At 38.9% G+C, this 20,979-nt stretch overlaps 1 protein-coding gene across 2 annotated transcripts; it reads left to right on the forward strand.

The window, feature by feature from the left end:
* The first annotated feature begins 549 nt into the window (after nucleotides 1–549).
* egln2 (egl-9 family hypoxia-inducible factor 2) lies at nucleotides 550–20,582 on the forward strand. Of its 2 annotated transcripts, none has more exons than XM_038298602.1 (6): nucleotides 550–867; nucleotides 3,083–4,474; nucleotides 17,273–17,392; nucleotides 18,473–18,609; nucleotides 20,051–20,118; nucleotides 20,201–20,582. In XM_038298602.1, the coding sequence occupies exons 2-6, from the start codon at nucleotides 3,284–3,286 to the stop codon at nucleotides 20,251–20,253; spliced, it is 1,569 nt and encodes a 522-aa protein (XP_038154530.1). In that variant the 5' UTR covers nucleotides 550–867; nucleotides 3,083–3,283; the 3' UTR covers nucleotides 20,254–20,582. The 2 variants fall into 2 exon arrangements, with proteins under 2 accessions (XP_038154530.1, XP_038154529.1); XM_038298601.1 differs by having other exon boundaries at nucleotides 550–863.
* Nucleotides 20,583–20,979: the final 397 nt, after the last annotated feature.

The raw sequence follows: 20,979 nt of genomic DNA on the forward strand, positions 1-20,979 counted from the left end.
GACCTAAGGTTTCAGCATCATTTGACTATTTGTATGTCAGAGCACTGCATAGAAATAAGAGGTCATTCAGTCAGTATTCTGAGATTAAAGTTAGAATTCTAAGGTTAAAGTCAGAATTCTGAGAAAAAAGTCAGAAATCTGAGATTAAAGTCAGAATTCTGACTTTTTCACATATTAAATTGAAATAATACTTAAAAATCAGTTAACTTTTTTTTCAGTGGCCCTAATCCTCTTCCACACTTTTAATTGGTTACCCCTGACCTAAGGCTTTAGTAGCATTTGACTGTTTGTAGTTCAGAGCACTCCATAGAAATAAGAGGTCATTTAACATTCTTGTTTCAAAAAATGCTCCTGTATGTCATAATTAATTATAAGTTGGCACTGTCTTTTCCAAGGTTGCATGGAATATACATTTTTCTACAGTACAGTAAATATTCAGACACACTGAGCGGATAATGACAGCACATGTGAATGTTAACGGTAGATGCAGGTCACATGGCTCTCGTGCATGCAAATGAAAGGCGGGAGCAGAGACAGAGGATGGTGATAGGAGGCTGTGAGGAGGACGGGGGAGGGAGACAGAAACTCGGGGCGCTCCTCGACACAACGAGGACCGCTGGCTTTGGTTGTTAAAGTGAAAGCTGTCAGGCTCAAAGCACCCCCCTCCGTCTCTAGGTCGGGATTTAACGCGTCACAGAGCGGTGTTTGATCGCTGTCGGCACCTGGGCATTATTTATAACCGACGTAAAATTGGATGGGACGCACCGCCGCGCGCAGCAGAGACACTCCCGGAAATAACATGCGTACTCTCAGCCTGTCACGTAGGCTCGCGGAGGATTTGCATTGCTGTATGGCTGCCCTGGGTAGGTAATGATTTCACATGCTTTTATTTTCTACCTTATTGCTTCATTATATACATTTAAAAATACACGTTGCTACATGAAATATAAGGTTAATAATTAAATATTCTGATAAATGTAACGTAATATATGTGATCAAAACCAGACAAAGACGAAATAAATTATTTTGATGGTTGCGTAATCTTGTTTTGTTTAATTATAAGCGCAATTTTTTTAAAGCAGTAGGCTAACCGAGGGTATGGGTTTTTAATTTATTTTCTTTCATTTTAGTTTTGTTAAAGTCATCAAAGTGAAACAATTGGTTTCTGTCATATTCAGATCAGTGTGATTGAGAAAAAGAACATGACACTAACATTGAGTCTGGTTGTATGTTTGTAGTGATAATGCAACACTACTGTGCTGGGCATTTTATTTATTTATGTTTTACTGCTTAGATGTAGACAAAGGACACACAGGAATGCAGGCATTGACAAAATGTTTGGATTTTTTTTCTCACCAGGCTACCTTTCAGGGCCGAACTAAGATTGTACAAGGCCCTGAGCAGAATTTGATTTAGGGCCCCATTGCAAGTTTAAACCACACCCACCAGCAATAGTCCCTAACCCTCATTAAGTTTTTATTATCCTTTACTAATTCAGTTGCTACGTTTCCATAACGACCTTTCAAAACGTCAGTGGCATAACTATCGGTAAGCAGAGACTGCAGTTGCTTAGGGGCCCCCGACCTCTTAGGGGCCCTGTCATTGACACCTGGTTGCCCCCCTAATCAATTGTGGACTAGGACGTCTTTTTGCAGATATAATGGTGCAAAAAATTAATCTTAAACCCACCTGGTACTAGTTTGACTGACCGGAACCTTATTTATACCCCAACACATGGCAGATTTCAACATGATGGTGAGCCGTTTAAACACACCAATAACAAAGCAGACAGTGGTACTTTTAATTACTATGTTAATAACTGTGTATAGTACATTAAACGGTTGGTCAAATATACACTCATATAATATGTTTCAAACCGCAATAAAGATTTTTTTTTTCCCACACTATGACCAGGAATTATGGGTAATCCAGAACCATAAAACCATAACCGTTGCGTAAAATGTGTTAGATTCCAGAAAAGAAAAAGCAAAGAAGAGCAACTTCATATGGGGCCAACCCAGATAATGTTGCTTACGGGCCTTTTTTTTGTGTCGTTACGCCATTGCAAATCGTATTGTTTCATAAAAAAAAAAAAAAGAAAGTTCAGTGTCCCCTCATTATTTCAATAATTTTTTCCAGTCACCGATAGATGGTTGAAAGTTTTAAGGCAACATATTGAAAAAATGGTAAATGTTCCTGTCAATTTTGTTCTCCATTCTTCACACAAAGGGACTTGGAGACATCGATTTTCTTAGAATTTCAGCCTAAAAATTCTATTTTATTTTATAATCTATAGATACAATACTAGTGTCTTTGGTATGTTCTTATTTTACTTGTTAAAATATAAATCCGTTTTGATTTTTAACTACAAAGTTTGCTTACCATACTATATAATCATAGGAAGGTAAAATGAACAAAAATGTCAGTTTAAAAGTAATTGTTGTCAATTTTTTAAATGGTTGAATGTAATTAATAACTTATTTTCCCCCACTATGTATACGTAAGGATTACAAATAAAACAAATTCATATTACTTGCTGTAATGCACTGAATGTGTAGCATAGTTAATCAATTAAATATGGAGCTATTAATTGACTAGTTTGTTTCTAGCTTAAATTTCTAATTTCTTTACAATAAAAAAAAAACTTATTGAGGTAATAAACAATGGCAAAGTCTCATAAAAATATTTTAAAGTAAATTTATCTATGTAAATATTTTATGTGTCCAAGATATAAAAACACAAATGGTTGTCAAACTCCTTAAATAAAGTCTGATTTCATTTTATGTTAGAAATCTTATAGCCACTTATAGTTTTTATACTGTCTTTGATGCCAACCATAATGAAATAATTTAGGATGTTATTATTATGAACCATATGAACAATTATTAATTTAACATGGATTATAATGTAATTAATTCCCTATCGATGTGTTGATATGCGGCACAATTGATCATTATACAGCAACATGTCTGCAATGCATTACAGAATTGTAGAGATTTATTTACTGATGCTGACCATGACAGATGGTCTTCATGACATCTATTTATAGACCCTAAAAAACGTATCATTTTACTCTCCACAGATGTCCCACGCTGTCTGAATGTGTTTAAAAGCTGCACAGAAACAAATACAGAGCTTTAGAGTGACTGGTGAAATCAGAGCAGACGAAGGAGTGGGGACATGATACTTGCAGCGCTCCTCTCAGTAAGAGGAAACAGGGGCTCAGTTGGAAAATGAAGCGAGGACGTGAGGTGCGTGTGCAATCAGCAGACAACGAGATCAAATGGAGAGTTTGGGGCTGACTGAGCTCTTGAAGCCAAACTCTCCCCTCGGATCCATCGTCTTCCCAGAGGACAGAAGAAACCAGCAGACAGAGATCCATAGCTCGTACCGGGCAGACATGGGTTTAAACAGTTTCTGCACAGGGCCCACCGGGACACAGACGGCTGCTGAGCTGCTTGCGGACATGGCCTCTCAGACAAACTCCCCGGGCATCACCAGCCCAACGAAGCAGTCCAAAAGCGGTGTCCCGCTCTACAATGATGGGGTGGTGTCTCCGTCAGCCACAGTGGAAGCCAGCCAGGGCGAGGTTTTGGCCCAAACGCCTCATGGTTACCAGGCTCAGGTGAACGGGATGGGCGCTAAGACGGCTGGATCAGTTCACCCCTTCAACAGCAGAGGCCTCATGGTAGAGAATGTGGACCGAATTACTCAGGAGAAATTCTCTTTAGGAATGAGGAGAATTGGCGAGGATTTAAAAGTCAGGCTGGCACAGCAACAGAAGAGGAGGGGTGGGGAGAACTGGGACATGGGATCAGAAATCCCTAATGGTCATGTGGCAGGGTCACCGGGCTTAGGAGGCTCAGCAGAGCTGGCTTGCGGAGCAGAGGATTCAGATTTAAAACGGAGGAAGTTGTCAGACGGAAGTGTTGCCAACAAGTCATCAGAACCCCGCAGGGTGGCCCGACCAGTCGCCCCACTTAGGGCCAATGTCAATAGCAGTTGCTCTTATAACCATCCAAACAATGACCCTGATAATGCCAACCTGCATAACGGACACTACGCTGCACCCTCAGACCCTCCAGCTGTCCGCAGCCTGCCGTCCATTCCAGCTCTGCTGCCTCCTTCGGGCACTGGCTGGTCGTCTGAGCGCGTCGCCAAGCAGTATATCATCCCCTGCATGAAGCACTACGGTATTTGTGTGAAGGACAACTTTCTAGGGACGCAGCTGGGCGACAGGGTCTTGGGCGAGGTAGAGGTCCTGAACCAGAGTGGGAAGTTTCGAGGCGGCCAGCTGGTGAGCCAGAAGAGCATTCCCTCCCGGAGCATCCGGGGGGACCAAATCGCCTGGGTGAAGGGGAACGAGCCCGGATGCCACAACATTGGGACACTGATGGCTTACATCGACGAGGCCGTCATGTACAGCGCTGCCAATGGACAGTTAGGGAACTGTATCATCAACGGGCGCACTAAGGTGAGTGGGTGTGGGCTCCCAAGCTCAAGTCAGTTTAATGATTACCTTCTTACTCCTACTGTCAGCTTAGTAGGTCAGACTGTTACCTTTAGTTTCCCCAGCATACCTGGATGTGTTTTTCAGAGGTAGAGATATTTTAGCTCACAGTGGCTGCAGCATTATGGTGTTGGCGTTATCTGCATAGAGGAGAAACAATGCAGGTCCCAAGCTTCCCATACAGAAGCCAAACATACAGAGGAAATGTTATTCCAGTGCTTCTCAGGGTAAATAGAGCCGACAAAATAACCCTTAGTAGTGTCCGGATGACGTCTTTCAACGTTATGGTTTATTGGATGCATCTGTTCTACTTTATCTTTGCGTTTGTAAAGCCGACATGTGGGCATGCACACACAAACGAACGCAATCCCTCCAAAGGTAGCGTGTCAGTATGAGCCATGTGACTTTTCAGCACGTGGAGACGGGAGGACACTGCCCATGTTTCTGCATTTTTCTATCACCGCTGCCTAGAAGAAGAAGAAAAAAGAAAAAAAAACTATCTCTTCTGTCATCGCTTTATCTCTGCCGGTATTTTCTACCATCACTTTGACCACACAAACATGACGCTAGCATGGACGAAGGGAGATGTTTTTGTTTATTTTTCTTCCCGTAATCTGATCTCTTATTCCACGTGAGTTGTTTGAAGGAAGGGGGGGGGGGACAAAACAAAGCAAAAACACACAAAAAGACACATGGAATTCCTCTCCACCTCTTTTTTTCCACATTTATAAACTTTTTAGTGGTAACTGTGTTTTTTCCAGGATCTTGCAAGCTCCTAGCCAAAGAACGCTCACAGTGCCAGCAGGATTCACATTGTAACACCTCCTGACAATGCAAATCAAAATTGTTTTTGTAAAACCCTGGCAGAAAGATCAAAACCCGATGTCAAGCCTTGGCTTCAGATTATTCTGGTCATGCTGAACTGTGTAAACTGTTATGTCCCATGAGGAAATAGATCTAGGGGGCTTCCTTTCACATTACTACCTCCCAACGGGAAATCGAGGGAAAGGCGACACCTGAATACAGGCAGCTAAAGACCAAACACCCACAGTCTAGGCCTGGAAATGAGATCTTTTAGTTAATGAAGTTTAAAAGGTGTGGAGAAGCCTTGCATTTTATCTGCAATGATTGGTGTTCTTCTGTGTGGCCTTTAAGTGCTCCTATCTACTTCCTCTGGTATTTGCACCATGGCCTTGTTCATCCAGTATGTTTTAAAATCAGCCTTTGCCCTCAGTGCATGCACACTGTTGTAATTTACATAAGCATGAGGCAAGGTCAGCCCGGTGCCCCTTGCCTGCTCGGCTGTAGAATGACTGTGCTCTTTTCAGACCTGAGTGACGACGTGTCTTTTAAAGTTACAAGGAGTGAACGTCTGTTTAGCTGTTAAGAAACATGACACGGCACTTTTTGAAAAGTTTTTCTCCCCAAAAATGTGAAGCAGGGGTCTAAATGTTATGAAAAAAAACAGCCTGGCAATTATTGCTACTGCTGCTACAGTGACGTATCATTATACTTATTATATTTATCATTTAACTTTCTATTAATTGATTCTATTGAACTGATGTAGATCGGAGTATAAGGAATTATACCTGCTGCATTTAGAGATGCTTATTTAGTGTCATTTTTTAAAGCATAAGAATTATTTAGATTGTGTTTTGTTTCTTTTTTTATTCTCCTATTTATTAAAAGCATTAACCTAAAAAAAATCACTAGAACTTCCTCTATTTACTGCACATAAAAACAGCAACAAACTTCAGACGCCTCATGTTCAATGCATCTTTTAGTTGAGAAAAATCTTATATATTTAGACTATATATATGTATATATATATATGAGGTGATCTATTTCAAAGTTTTATTGAAGAACCTGCGTCCCATTTTTTTTTTGTCAAGGAAAACATTAATTTGAAAGGGACCTGATTTAAAACGAAAACCATGAAACTGGAACTGAGGAAAGTGAGTGCGTTGCTTATTGTCGCACCCTCATTCTTTTCTTGTGTTTACAGTGAAGCTCTTACTGGATATTAGGCTGAAATCAGCTGGTTGACTAGTTAAGATATCTGCTGCAATAGTCAGCCTGCTGCTGGTGGCTTTTCTTATTGTTTTTAACTAAATCTTAAGTCTAACCAGGCTGCTTAGAATGATTAAGCTGGATGGCACCAGCCTTAAAACTGTAGGAACAGTCTGACTCGAGCAGTTGTTTTGGTTCTAAAACATTAAATTTATAAATCCTTGATATATCTTGATAGCAGGATAATTAATTTTCCTGGTATCTGCTGAGGAGAATCTCCAAGATAAATCAGAACATTTTGTTTATCCTTTCATAGCTTACAATTTAAAGTTTTATTTTATTCTTTAAAGTCTTCTAAATTGTCAGGTTTCATTATCCCTCACCAAGATAATGCATCATTTCATGCAATGCAGCATTTAAAGCCAGGCATACACTGTGCAAATTAACTAACAAGAAACTGCATGTCTTTAGCCGACGGTGACCCACTCAGAGCTGTAATTATACCAAAACTGTAAAAGATGTATAAACATTTTGCATTTCAGATTTTCATCTGTCAATATGCTGTATCCAGAGTTTTAGTTTCACCTGGTCTAATCTAGTTAAAATCTTCTTTAAGGACCATTTGGCTCTCCGAATATAAATCAGTTAATTGAAAAAATAATCAACAGATTAACTGATTTGTAAAATAATCGTTAGTTGCAGCCCTAATATATGTATATATTGGCATATATATCTTTTTATTTCTGTCTGGCTTTTTTTTTTTTTTATGTATTCCCCCTGGTAAAATGTCCGTCAGCTAATAAGGCTGCAGTGTATGTGCTACGAGCAAATGCAGTTTGGTGCTTCTGACAAGTTAAAAACACAAAGCAGAGATGCATGGGCAGAGCCGTGCCATGTGCACAACAGGAAGTTGTTGGAAAGGAGAGGAGGTGTATCTGGTTGGAGTGCAGCTTAGTAAAAGGTCACTGGAGCTTTTCCATCCAGTTACTCTTCCTTTTTCTTTCACTCTCTTTCTCCTTTATTTTATCAACCCTGCTTTGCTTCACTTACAAAATATTTGCCTTCCGTTACCTTGGTAACAGACACATACAGAGTAGAGTGGAGGGGTACGTGGTGTATGAGGGAGAAATGGATGGGCTGGCTGGCTGGCGGTGTCCTGAATGCTGCCTCTGCAGGAGTGAGTAACGTTTCTGATGCCTGTCGTCTGTTAGTCAGCAGGACCGCGGGATATAAATATATATACACCAACTGACTATAAAGTTACCCTAAGGTAGTGATAAAGTGCTTATGTAGAGAAAGTCTTGTATAATCTTGTTTTTTTTATTTAAGGTCATTCAGCCTGTACCATCTGGGAGGGGAGGGGGGGACCAATAGAAAACCAGGCTCGGCTGAAATTGAGTGCATTTGTTTAAAATGTCTATTATATCACCATGCAACTGTTGAGCAAATAGATAAATGAAATTAAATGACCAAAAAGGAAAAGAATGCAGCTGAAAGTTGGTTAAAGGCAGTGGGTGGGGATGGACTGGAAATGAGAGGGAAAGGGAGATTCGTGAGCAAAGTATTTAGGGGGGGGATGATGATGCAGTGCAAGCATCAGCATTATGTCAGCTGCTGCAGTGCACACTTAGACGGCCTCTCTTTAAGGCCTAGCATGGTAGCTTTGCAAGTAGCAGCTAGAAATTTGTACGACCATAGGGCAACAGGACAGCTCCTTGCTAGCGTTAACAGAGTGTCCCTTGATTTGCTGTCGGGGACATGCCTTCTGATTACAGTGGATCTCTGCATTATACAGATTCGCCCCCAATATGCACAATTTAATGAAAACATTTAGGATTTTACAAGAACTGCTTTGAAAAGACACATAACTCTCTGTTCAATTCAGTTAGTGTTATTGAGCTGCAGATCCCAACTCAGATCTCCTGCAAGACAAATTTGTTCAGTTTAAATTCAAAAATATATAATCAAACCAATGATGGGCAGGAACTCTGGTATATTTATTTGTTCCAGTTTAGTCCTAATTATCATCCTGACCAGTCAAATTTAGTTTATTGTTCCAGTTAGTAAAATGTTTTATATCTTAGGATATCCAGCTGGTGGCATTAAGCCGAAGTCCAAGACAATCGCTTCTCCATAGCTAACATCTTTTAACAATGGTTGGTAGCATGAACATTTCCGAAAAGAAGTTTCTGCATTACAGGTATATATTTGTTTGCTCTTTCTGCTTTTTGTTTTCGAATTTAACCAAAAACAATATAATGCATCTTTGTTTATAACTATATTATATTTCCCATATATTAGTTTGGGGGTTCCAATGTTTTTTATGAAGACAGAACTAAAGTTTTGGGGGTCATAATTATGTCTTTTTTTCCTTTGGGTTATTTTTTTAATCCCAAATCCTTTTTTTTTTTTTTTTTGGAAACTGTGATACCTTTTGTGACATTATTTTGTTAAATAATTATTCCTGGTTATCCTTAACAATGTAAGAAATAATCTGTATTTGCTGCTTAAGCTCCAATGCAGATCTCTGAAGTTTTTTAAGCAAAATGGCAGCTTTCTACATAGGTTAATACCATTAGTGAGATATAAGGGACATTATCACTATACTAAAGTTATGTTTCTTTAATTTTTTGTTAGGAAGGTTTACTACCTGATAGAAAAAATAATATAACAGAGTAAAAAATGGTGGTTAAATATTTTTTTCCATAACTGTTATTTCCACGTCATCTATTATTTTGGATTACATATAGTATAGAACTGGGACTTAACACTCGTCATTAGGGCAAAAAACTCTGAACAGGAAGGATTGCAGCCGATCAGCTACAAGTTTTAATCTGAGTATCTCATGATAATCCTTCACGTCATGCTTACATTTGCATTAGTCCTTAGCCCCCTTAACATTTGCATATACTACTCTCCTTTTGATTTTTCTTGTTAGTCTAAGAATAAATTAATAAATTAATTCCTTATTGTTTGGAAATCAGCCACTGTTGGTGAAGATGTAAACATATCCGGAGTGTTTGAACACAGTCCATAGTGACACCATCATAGGGGCACAACTTCCTGCTGTGGTTATCGTGCACGTCCCATGTACGGAAGCCTTAGTCCTCAACGGGGCCGACACGGGTTCAAATCTGGCCTGTGGTCCTTTACCTCTCCTCCTCTCTCTCGTACCCCCTTTTCTGTCAGTCCACTAAAAGCGAGCAGTTAGTGCCGTAAAAATCTCGTGGGGGGGGGGGGGGAGAAAATGTGATTGACAGCAGGCAATTGGAACAACTTATGACTTGTGGTGTGACGTGTTTGTGTGTTTAAGCATCAGCTGTGGTGAGGTACTTTGTTTCCATAGAGATGAAACTGGAAAGCACAGTTTGAGAAAACGCATTTCCTTTTTGTTTGATTCCGTCGTGTGTCGATGAAGATTTGTAGAAAGTCCTAACAGCTCAGAGCTGAAAGTGAAATCTCAGCCTGGCCTTTATCTAAATGATATTGATAAATAAAAAGAAAATGATATACCGGTAACCTAGGAAAGATGGCGCTGATGTAGTAGACATGTTTTTAATAGATTGTTATTTAATCCTGTGTTCCTCTCAGAGCCTGAGTCATCTGGGCTGACATGGAAAAAGCAAAGTGTCACGCTGCACACGTAAACCTCTGCATCTGAACCGTCCTTTAGATAAACTTTGGCCTCCTTTAGATTTCCTCCAGCAGTGACTCAGAGGCATTTTATTTTTTGGAGCAGGTTAAAACTGTGCCATTATTACAGCAGATGGTGGTTGGAAGGATTGAGAACATATACTAAGTTTTTGTCAGTTTCCTTTTTTTTTTTTCTTTAAATGGTTTTCTATTGTTTCATTACAGCTGTGTTTGCGTATTTATCACTTGATTTTTCTCAAACATCAGGTCTCAGTAGAGATTCAGCAAATGATTGGAATCATTTTTCAAATTTCTTCAATTTAGATCATTATTTATATTCCTTATTTTGAGTTAAATAAAAAAAAAAGTTCAGGTCAGACCTCAAGAGAACACAAAATCAGTATCAGCATCGGGTTCCAAGGGCCTCATTGGTGAGGGCCTCGTTTAGGCCCTATCCACATGGAGACGAGATTAGGTGTAACTGCAAAAACAGTTTGACGTTCAAGCTGTGTATCCAAACGCAGTAGGTGCTTTGGGTGAGCAAAAACCATCATTTTTTAGACCGATTTCAGATTGGAAAAATCTGATAATGCTAGTTTCATGTTTAGGTTTGTGCATCTGAGCCACATCTATTTTTTTTTTTTACATCAATAACATTGTAGGTCAACCACCCCTGTTAGGCAAGGCAAGGCAAATTTATTTGTATAGCACAATTCAGTACAAAGACAATGCAAAGTGCTTTACATGATTAAAATATAGGAAAATAAAACTGAATCCAAACAAGTAGGAAAAAAATTAAATACCAAATGCAGAAAAAAAAGAATATAAAAACAGTTGGACTAAAGAAAATAAAAAAGTTGAGCTAATGATGTTTCAGTTGAACTGTTTAACTAGAACAGTCAAAGGCAATCCTAAACAAATGTGATTTTAGTCTTGATTTAAAGGAACTCAGGCTTTCCGCACTTTTACAGTTTTCTGGAAGTTTGTTATAAGTTATAAGTTTGAAGTTTCATATAAGTGGAGCATAGGAACTAAATGCTGCTTCTCCATGTTTAGTTCTGGTTCTTGGTATGCAGAGCAGGCTGGAGCCAGAAGATCTGAGTGGTCTGGAGGGTTGATACACTGATAGCAAGTCTGTGATGTATTTAGGTGCAAAGCCATTCAGAGATTTATAGACTAACAGAAGTATTTTAAAGTCTATTCTCTGAGATACAGGGAGCCAGTGTAAGGACTTTAGAACTGGGGTGATGTGCTCTACTTTCTTAGTCTTAGTGAGGACACGGGCAGCAGCGTTCTAGATCAGCTGCAGCTGTCTGATCCACTTTTTAGGCAGACCTGTGAAAACACTGTTGCAGTAATCAATTCGACAAAAAATTAACGCATGGATTAGTTATTCCAGATCATGCTGAGACATTAGTCCTTTAATCCTGGAAATGTTCTTCAGGTGATAGAAAGCTGACCTTGTAACTGTCTTTGAATGCTTTTGGAGGTTCAAGTCTGAATCCAGCACTACACCTAGATTTCGGGCCTGATCAGTGGTTACTAGCTGAAGCGACTGAAGCTGTGTGCTAATTTTAGATCTCTCCTCTATTAGTCCAAAGATTATTACTTCAGTTTTGTTTTCATTCAGTTGAAGAAAATTATGGCACATCCAGGCGTTGATTTCTTCTGTTACGCCCATCAACGGAACCGGCTTATATAACTGCAGCGTTCTCATTGGCGATGTGTACATTGAAGTGGCGGCAACTTTTTTTTATAAACCATTTGTGGCTTTTTTATAAGCCATGTTCCTGTGGACTGAGGCTGACTTTGCAACCGGTAATTGTTTTATTTCAACACCATAACTGTTTCCCATGAATCTGTGTTTTCTGTGAGGGAAGCTTTATTCTATTCAGCTGACTGACAGCTTCCACCACCGGCTGAATGACTTAAGTGGTGCGATTCATTTTGTTGGCTTTTCTTCTCTTATTTGGCTCTCCTTTTTTTTTTCTATTGGAAGACTATTGGTCTTTAATTATTATTCTATAGTTTTACACCCCCTGGAAAAAAACCCAACTTGTTTAACCTTATTCTAAAAGAAAAATGTATTTAAAGCTCAAACTACACATTAGTTGTCCTGCTAAGCTTTAGATTAATAAATAGAGGATAGATAAATAAGCCCTTTTTCACCTCTGCTTTAGTCTCCTGCAGCTCGTATCTTAATGCCAGCTCTGCAGGTCATGATGCATTTGAAAGGTCAAGTAGAGGAGACCTCTAACCTAAATCCCAGTCATACAGTATAAAATGAGTTTGGACACTCTTAATGCATTAACATGTCATAATGTTTCCACAGTAGAAGCTGAAAGCATCAGAAGCAGCAGTTTCAAAAATATTGAATAAACTACAACCTGTAATTACCCTGCCATGTTTAAAGCCCTAGATATCGCCGTCAGTGCCCCACCTCTAATACGCAAGCATATTTCAGGCCTGTATTTGTTCAGCCTTATCAAGCCTCTCATGGCGCTCTCCACCGTCATTCCTCTTATCTAGATGAGCACTCACCAATGGCCGCTCTCTTCCCGAACAGCAGGTTCTGCCTGCCTGGACGTCACTGCATTTAGTGTTTTCTTTTTTCGTTTTGTTTTTAGTTTTCCTGTCATGCCACCGAACAGGAGGGTTTGAATCTTATACCTTGCAGACAGGTGGTGATTACACTCAGACTTGAATGGGCCACAGATTTCAGCAGACAGGAAGCAGGAAAGGGCAGATAGGATGCACTATTTCAGACTCTGTGTCTCAGTATTTCAAGGGAAATAAATTGTAAAAAAAAAAGTGCATGAAGCTTTTTTTATACTTACAGTTGGGTTGGAAGGAGTAAAAATTATGGATGAGATGTCTCTTGAATGTTACCAATATTTTATGGTTCATTGGAGTGCCAATGGGAATCGGTGTCCTACTGGTGAGTTCAGGCTCTCTGGTTTGAATCCAGCAGACTACCACTCTGGGTTCCTAAGTGGGAACCTTAGACCTAGAAGGCTTCTCAGACAGATTTGTTAAAAGCAGAGGACAGCCTTTGCAGTGATAAGCCACTTGTTAGGGTAAATAAATTGAAAAGAAAAAACAAACACTTGGTCGTTAAAAGGTTGTGCAAAAAAAACCCCCAAAAGATTCTAATCCTTTTTCAAATTAGCTAGGATATAATTGAATTTGGGTTCTATAGATAGAAGAAAAAATAACTTTGATGCCAGTGATTTCTGCAACTAAATCATCTTACATTTTAAAATCGACCATGTTTAATGGCAGACATGGAATTTAATGATAAAAATAAATATTTGCAACACTTGAATGGGGCTTACGCCCTGTTAGTAATAAAAGCAAAAGTTGCCATATTTTAGCTTATTGCCTAGATTAGTTGGGTTTTTATTATTTGGAATTTCTGCAAAAGAATATTACAGTTTGCAATAAAAAAACAAAACAAAAAACAAAGCAAAACACATACAAAGTATTTACAGTGACTTGCTGTATCTTCACTTCAGTGTGTGTGCCTCTGTGACCGTGACTGTTCTGACACGGTCATCAGACCTAAGGTCACGACACATCTCTCCATCAGCACCATTGACACCAATTATTGATCTATGCTTGTTTGTTGTGTCTTGCTTTCCAGTTTCCAACTTGTTTTACAGTTTTCTTTTTAATTCATTATCAACTAATCAACTAATTTAGTAATTGATTAATCGTTAACTGGAGTTTAGAGACTCCTAAACATGCCTTTAGCTGATAGAGCAACCCACCTTGAGCAGCAATTATACCAAAATTGTAAAAAAAAAAAAAGAAGAAAAAGGTAAACATTTGCATTCAGTATACTCTCTCAAACAGCGTTTCATGTTTGCCCAAAAGGGGCTGTTTCCAGATTAGAAGCCATGATAGGAACAATAACATGAAACAAAGACTAACATCTGAACTTGACGATGACAGCAGCTCCCAATATCTTTCTGTTGAAATGTCATTATGTGGGTTTTCTGAACAGATTTTCTCAGTTTTGCTGAAAATAAAAAACATTTTAGAGAGCGTTTTCTCATGTTGTCTGCACGTCTAATCCATAAGGATCAAATCTTTATAGGATCTCGATTACGTTCTGGTTAGAACTGCTGATAAAAACCAGTTTTAAACCCATACATTTTAGCAAACCAATTGAAAACAACGCCTCCTAATGATGCTTTAATGAGCTGCCAGCAGAAACAGGAACAATCATTTGTAAACATCTTCCCATACCGTCATCACCATCAGCCAAAAATCCCAAAGGATCTTAAGGAGGTTATAGTTGACATAATTTACAAAAGCATCATAACTACAGCCCCCCCTCCTTCTTTGTATTTAGGTTTTCGGGTTCCGTACTGATAAGATGTGAGATTGATTTTTAAGGTAGCTGCAGAAAGGCCATGATAAACAAATGGTTAAATGTAGCAATCAGCAAACACTGAGAATAATAAAAAAAATAAAACTGTGAAATAAGAAGTCCTAGAATATTTTTGAAATGTTTAATTCAACGACTTAGTTCCCTACACCAACCTCAAATAGATTATTTACACCCAGATTGAAGTTTCCGACTCTAGATTTTTGGTGATTATGATGATTTTGATATATTGATATCCTTATATTGTATCAGACCTTTTGAATTTCAGTAATATGGGCTCAATGAAAAGTGTTTTAATACAAGCCTAATGGTTAAGGACATTGGACATGATTCATTCAGGTGCCACGCATTCACAGTCTGCATTCCAATGACCTACTGTGCCATTTAAAAAAACAAAAGCTTTTTCAATCTTTCGACTCAGCTGATACACAAATCATCAGTTATTGGCTCACCAGTAGGAATTGGATAAATATATCAGCTAATAAATATGTATAAATGGCACATTTTTTCTGGCATTGGAGTACCGGTAATCAAACCTTTTTTTAAATTTCTAATCAGCATTTTCCATTTTCCACCGGTATTCTGATGAATTAGTCTTTGGTGATGTGATCCAAACCTTTGAAGTTTGGAGGCCTCCTTACTATGACTCCAATTTTTATCTCCCTCAAAAGATTGTATTTCAGATTTAAGTCAAGACTCCAACTGGGTCACTCTAAAATTTAGGTATTACTTTCAGTCAGAAGACACTTGTTGGTAAATAATGAAACACAACTGGTCAGGTTTAATCTTTGAACATTTAGCCTCTGTTGGGAAATAACTGAGAAATTTTACAGGTAAAATGTTTAGTAGGAATCACAAGTCAAAGTTTCAGAATTATTTTGTTTTAAAATATGTACACCACAAAAACAATCTAAAAATGTCTTAAAATAAGTGTAATTACCCTTAAGCTGAGTGAGTAAATAAAATTACCTGCCAATGAATAAGTATTTTTACCCTTAAAATAAGATAATTAGGTATTATGCATTTGAAATAAGAGACTGCAGTTGTTTTTTTTTATTATTTTAAACATAAGTTGTTTAATTACATTGGCAAATTGTCTCACCTATTTGCTCAATTCAAGAAAAATTGCACTTATTTTAACTCTGTAATGCCAAATGCTTGACGTCTGAGCGTTGGAGGCTGTTTGGGCTGGTGCGCGCTGCTTTCTCTGGGGACTCGGAGGAAACTGAGGCTTGCGTGAAAGCTGCTGGGTCAATGCACATTCCACACAAGGGTCAACACGAGACTGAGAGTCTGTAGACGTACTGGAAGTTAAGTGGCGGCGGTGTGTGCCATGGCTGTGTGATCTAGTGGAACACGATCATGTTTCAGACCCGGGGTAAATACTTCACAAGCTGCTTCCTCAGACTAAAACAAGCCGCTAGTTTCTTGGAATAACTATAGTGAGACTCAAACGTTCTGTTCCACACGGAAAGGCTTGAGTCAGTGCTTCGCCTCAGCTGGGCGATGAGACCATCACTCATGAATAACAGCCTCTGCTCTGCTGCGTTATCGATTTCACCTTTAGGTAGGCCAGTCACACCTGTCACCATGTTGTTTTTCAATCACTCAAATAAATTCAGTGCCTTCTGAGCCTTTCTGTGCTGCTATTCTCCAAATCCACTGGTGTTTCCCTCCTTGTTCACAGCCAAATCAGTTTGAGTTGTGCCCTACTTTTTATCTATTGCCAGCCCTCATTTACGGCTCACAGTTTCAGACAGAGCTCATTAAGCTTTGCAGCTTTTTGCTCATGGTGGTCGCTCAATTTTTATGCTTACAGGGAAACAAAAATAAAATTACGCATTTATTAACTCATTGGAATACATGAAATTCAACCTTTTTCGAAGTGTGTTTTGGGTTTGTGCGAGCTGGAGTGGAAGTAGTGAGAGGCGTCGTCTGTTACACATCTTGCTTTGGTCTACAGGCAGTGCTCAACCGCCCGCCTAATGGTGATATTTAGCTTATATTATAGCTTATTGTTCCTTTAGATAATTGTGGACAGGCATTTAAAACGGGAAAGAGATGCTCCTTTTTATTTGTTCTTATCAAACAGAGATGTTTGAATTTTGGGGCAAACTTTTGAGACCTGATTTCATGATGTTTTTTTCTTGCCTGTTCGGATTTTAGCCAATAAAAGTACAAACAATAATTACCAGCATTTTGATGATTCTTGTTTTGCAGTCTTGATATTTTTAACAGCAGAAGCACATGATGTGTCATATAAATCTATGATCATTACTTATCTTGCAGCCTCCTTCAGCCTGTATGAAATACAGAAATGTCCTGACAAGTCAAACACAATAGTTTCCTTTTTGATGGCCTCAAAGCTCAAGTTTCTAACTTGATTAACTACAAACTCCTTGCCAGTTAGTATAGATTTCCACACTGAAGAGTGTTTTTAGTTGGAAGGAATCACATAAAACTAATATGGATTCAGTGGTCATGAGAAAACGGGTATTTTTTTTTCTTGAGTTCATGGTCACCCAGTTAGATGACTAAATAGAAAACTGTCCTGTTCAATTTCTATATGCTTCTCAAACAGTAAACTGACACATCAATCCTTCTGCACTTTCCTCATTTAATGAAACAATAGACATTTTGTATTTGCAGGTTTGAATATGATGATTAACCTGTTGTTCTTGTCTAAAGTGTACATTACTCATTTTTCCTATTTTCATTATTTTTAGGCCATGGTTGCGTGTTACCCAGGGAATGGTGCTGGGTATGTCCGCCATGTTGATAACCCCAATGGAGATGGACGCTGCATCACATGCATTTACTATCTTAACAAGAACTGGGATGTCAAGGTAGGCTGTTGTCCTAAAAACTATATATATATATATATATATTAGGGATGGGACGATTTATGAAAACCGTCAGAATCGTTCGGTTCGACTGTCTCGGTTCGGTTCGCGTGTGTTTCGTTCGGTTCATGCGCTGCTCCTTTTTCTCATAGAGGAAGCGATTACACTCCAGAGCAGAAGGTGGCGGTACTGCGACCAAAGCCAACCGCCAGTAGTAAACAAGAAGAAGAAGAAGCGAAGCAGCTTAGCCGGGTGTAGCAGGGAAAAAAATCAGTTGTTGTGGAGAATTGTGTCGGACTGGCGAGTGGGAAAGAACTGGAGTTGGAAGACGCGCCAGCAGCACTTTATAGGTCTACTGTATGGGAGCGCTTTGAATTTAGAGTGACCTACGATGACGGCGGGAAGAAAGCTGTGGATAAAAGTGCAACAGTGTGCAAGCATTGTGCAACACGTTTTGTTTATGCTAACAGCGACATGTCATGCTAACCCGAAATCCCTCACACTCCGTCAGCAACCCCCCGCTGCGCTCCAGACCGGCTGCTCAAAGCAAAGCATACAGCCCCCACTGTGGCTTCGTCCGCTCCCCTCTGAGTTCCTTGGAGATGGTAGAGAGCATGTGACCTGACAACAGGCAGATGAATGCATCTGGCTGTTGTCAGGTTAGAGAGCAAGCGCCAGATGATTAAATTCAAAGCAGCAAAACATATGGAAATGATCCAGGGTTTCCGCGGATCATTTAAAATAATTACAATCCATTATTTTTGTGGGGATTTTTTCATTAATTTCATAATTTTTTATGGAATTTCGGTGTAACAATCAACATGTATCGAATCGAACCGAAAACCGTGACCAGAAACCGTGAATCGAACCGAACCGTGGATTTTGTGAATCGTTCCACCCCTAATATATATATATATATATATATATATATATGCTAATAACTATTTAAAAGCTATTTGTTCATTTCTGTGTAACTGAGCTCTCTATATCAGGTCTTTTTATTTGAATTTATTTTAAATCTTACATTAGGTCACAATTGTGGCCTTCAGGAATGTGACTAATCCATCCCATTGGTCTTTGTAGACACATGGCGGTTTGCTGCAGATTTACCCTGAAGGCAAAAACGTTGTGGCCAACATCGAGCCTCTGTTCGACAGGTTGCTCATCTTCTGGTCTGATCGCAGAAACCCACATGAAGTCAAGCCATCTTTCGCCACTCGGTTAGTGACAGCTGCTGGAATTTGCAACTTTTTCTGGCAAAATAAAGCCTCTGAATTATTATATTATTATATGTATATGTATATATATATATATATATATATATATATATAAATATATATATATATATATATATATATATATATCTGTGTATATATATGTTCTATTTTATATACGTTTTTATATAAAAAGAAACAATAATCAAAATTCTTCATAAAAACTGAGGTTTTGCTTTCCTTTTCTTTGACCTTCAAAACTGAACAATATTAGGATTTAAACTCCTTTTTTTTATAGAGTCCTACTCTCAAAAAATAACAGGAGAAAAAAAACAGTTTCATAATTATGTAGTGAAATTAGGATTAACAACAGTTTACTTTTCCTTGATTCTGATACGCGATAGACCCTCTGGGCATAAACATGCCAATGTCAACACTTACACAACAGGATTATTTACATCATTGCAGAAAGGAGTTTTGTCCGTGGAGATCACGTGAAAACTCCCCTTCCCGTTTCTGCCGGTTGGACTGCTGGGGGGCGAGGTGGGGCTGGAAGCAGGAAGTATGCGTTTCCTGTGGTGGTCGGTGGGAGGGCGAGGGGAGGAAGGTTCGATGGCAGGACTCGTGCTGAAGAGGCACACACAGGAATAAACAACAAAGGCCCACAGGAGAGATGAGAAACCCTCGAAATTAACCCTCTAATGTCCTTTTCCCAGGATTGGTGCTGTATGGTTGGTGGAATCCTTCTGTTAGTAACTGCATCGGCCCCATTTGTTAACTTTGTATTCACTTAGTCTGTTCTCAGTGGTTTATTTCTATTCTGTCCAGTTTTATTGTTGCTGCGACATGTAAGATCTGGGAGGAAAAGATGGTGTTTTGGTATAAGTACATAAGGAGAGGAATCTAGACACCAGTCAAAACAATTTCAGTTTTGGGAAATGGAAAGGAAAGGTCACGCAGACGTCAAGCAAAAGGCTTCAGTGTACTTCATCTGGGAATGCAAGATATTTCTTTATATTTGTGAATTTACAAGCTCATTTTCACACCGTTCTTTGGTTCAGTTGGACCAGATCACCCATAAAATGCATATCAGTGCTTCGTTCACTGGTTTTCACTTCAGTTTTGTAGATAGGTGGAAATTATTTCTACCCTAGCATTTTAAAACGTCTTATAATGCAATATTATATTAGCAATCAGCATAAATCGCAGTATAAATTAAAATAAAAACTACAGAATTCAGATAATTATGCTAACTCTGGAACTTACGATAGCTGCCATTTTGGGATTTGAAATGAAGGAACAAAGGGAATAAGAAGTGGTCCGAGTTTAAAAAAGTTTTAGAAGATCTGAATAATTTTTACTTTAATATAAAAAGAAAATATTTGTTTGAAAAGATTTTTTTCCGGTTATTTATAAATTCTTCATTTTCAACCCTTGTCTTTTTCAGTTATGCTATCACAGTCTGGTACTTTGATGCCAAAGAGAGGTTGGAGGCTAGAGAAAAGTACAAACTGGGTAAGCCTCAATAGTATTTTAGCACCTCTTTGATTAAATGTAATATTGCCGGTAACTAATATTTGCTTTTGTTTATTCACAGCTGCAGGTCAGAAGGGCATTCAAGTGCCTGTCACTCAAAACAGCAGGTCATAAAACAACAAGTGTCCAGAGAGCACCCTCAAACTATCATGTGCCTTACTGTACTGCTAACGGACGCCGTCATCGCAGAGGCAGGCGGGGTGAAACCGCCTGCCGCCGCTGCAGCTACACAAAGCTTTTTCCCGACGAGCATCCAGCTGCTGGATTCACACGGCGAGCTGCAGCATAATGATCGGGCTGCTGAACGAACACCTGCTAGAAATAACAAGAGCCCAGCGGACTGGCAAAGAAGCCACTAGTGGGATCTAAATCTTCAATTGTGAGAGGGAAAAAAAAAGACCCACTAAAAAAAAAAAAATGAGCGACTTATTTTGTTGCAGTTCTGCTTCTACAGTTTTCAGCAATGTTGTGAATTATTAACATATCAATGAAAGAATGCGAATAGTTGAAATCCGAGTTCCTTTTTCCCAGTCCTGTGCAGTTCTGTCCTCTTGTCTCTTCATGTGGCAAAGTGTGTGTTTGTGAAAAGAAAAACAAGGATCATATACCTCTGATTTAACATTTACCCCAAACATTACAGATTAATGCATGAGGATAACTTTAAGGTTTAGTTTGACTCCTCAATTCCTCCTCTTAGGCTACGTTCACACTGCAGGCCTTAATGCTCAATTCCGATTTTTTATTTTTATTTTCGTTATCGTTCACATTTCCAAATATATGCAACTTGTATGTGATCTCCTGTGTGAACTGCATTCATACAGCGTAAGTGTCCTGCATGCG

Source organism: Cyprinodon tularosa, unplaced genomic scaffold (genome assembly GCF_016077235.1).
Source record: "Cyprinodon tularosa strain WSP-4 unplaced genomic scaffold, ASM1607723v1 ctg41, whole genome shotgun sequence".
Lineage (NCBI taxonomy): Eukaryota > Metazoa > Chordata > Actinopteri > Cyprinodontiformes > Cyprinodontidae > Cyprinodon > Cyprinodon tularosa.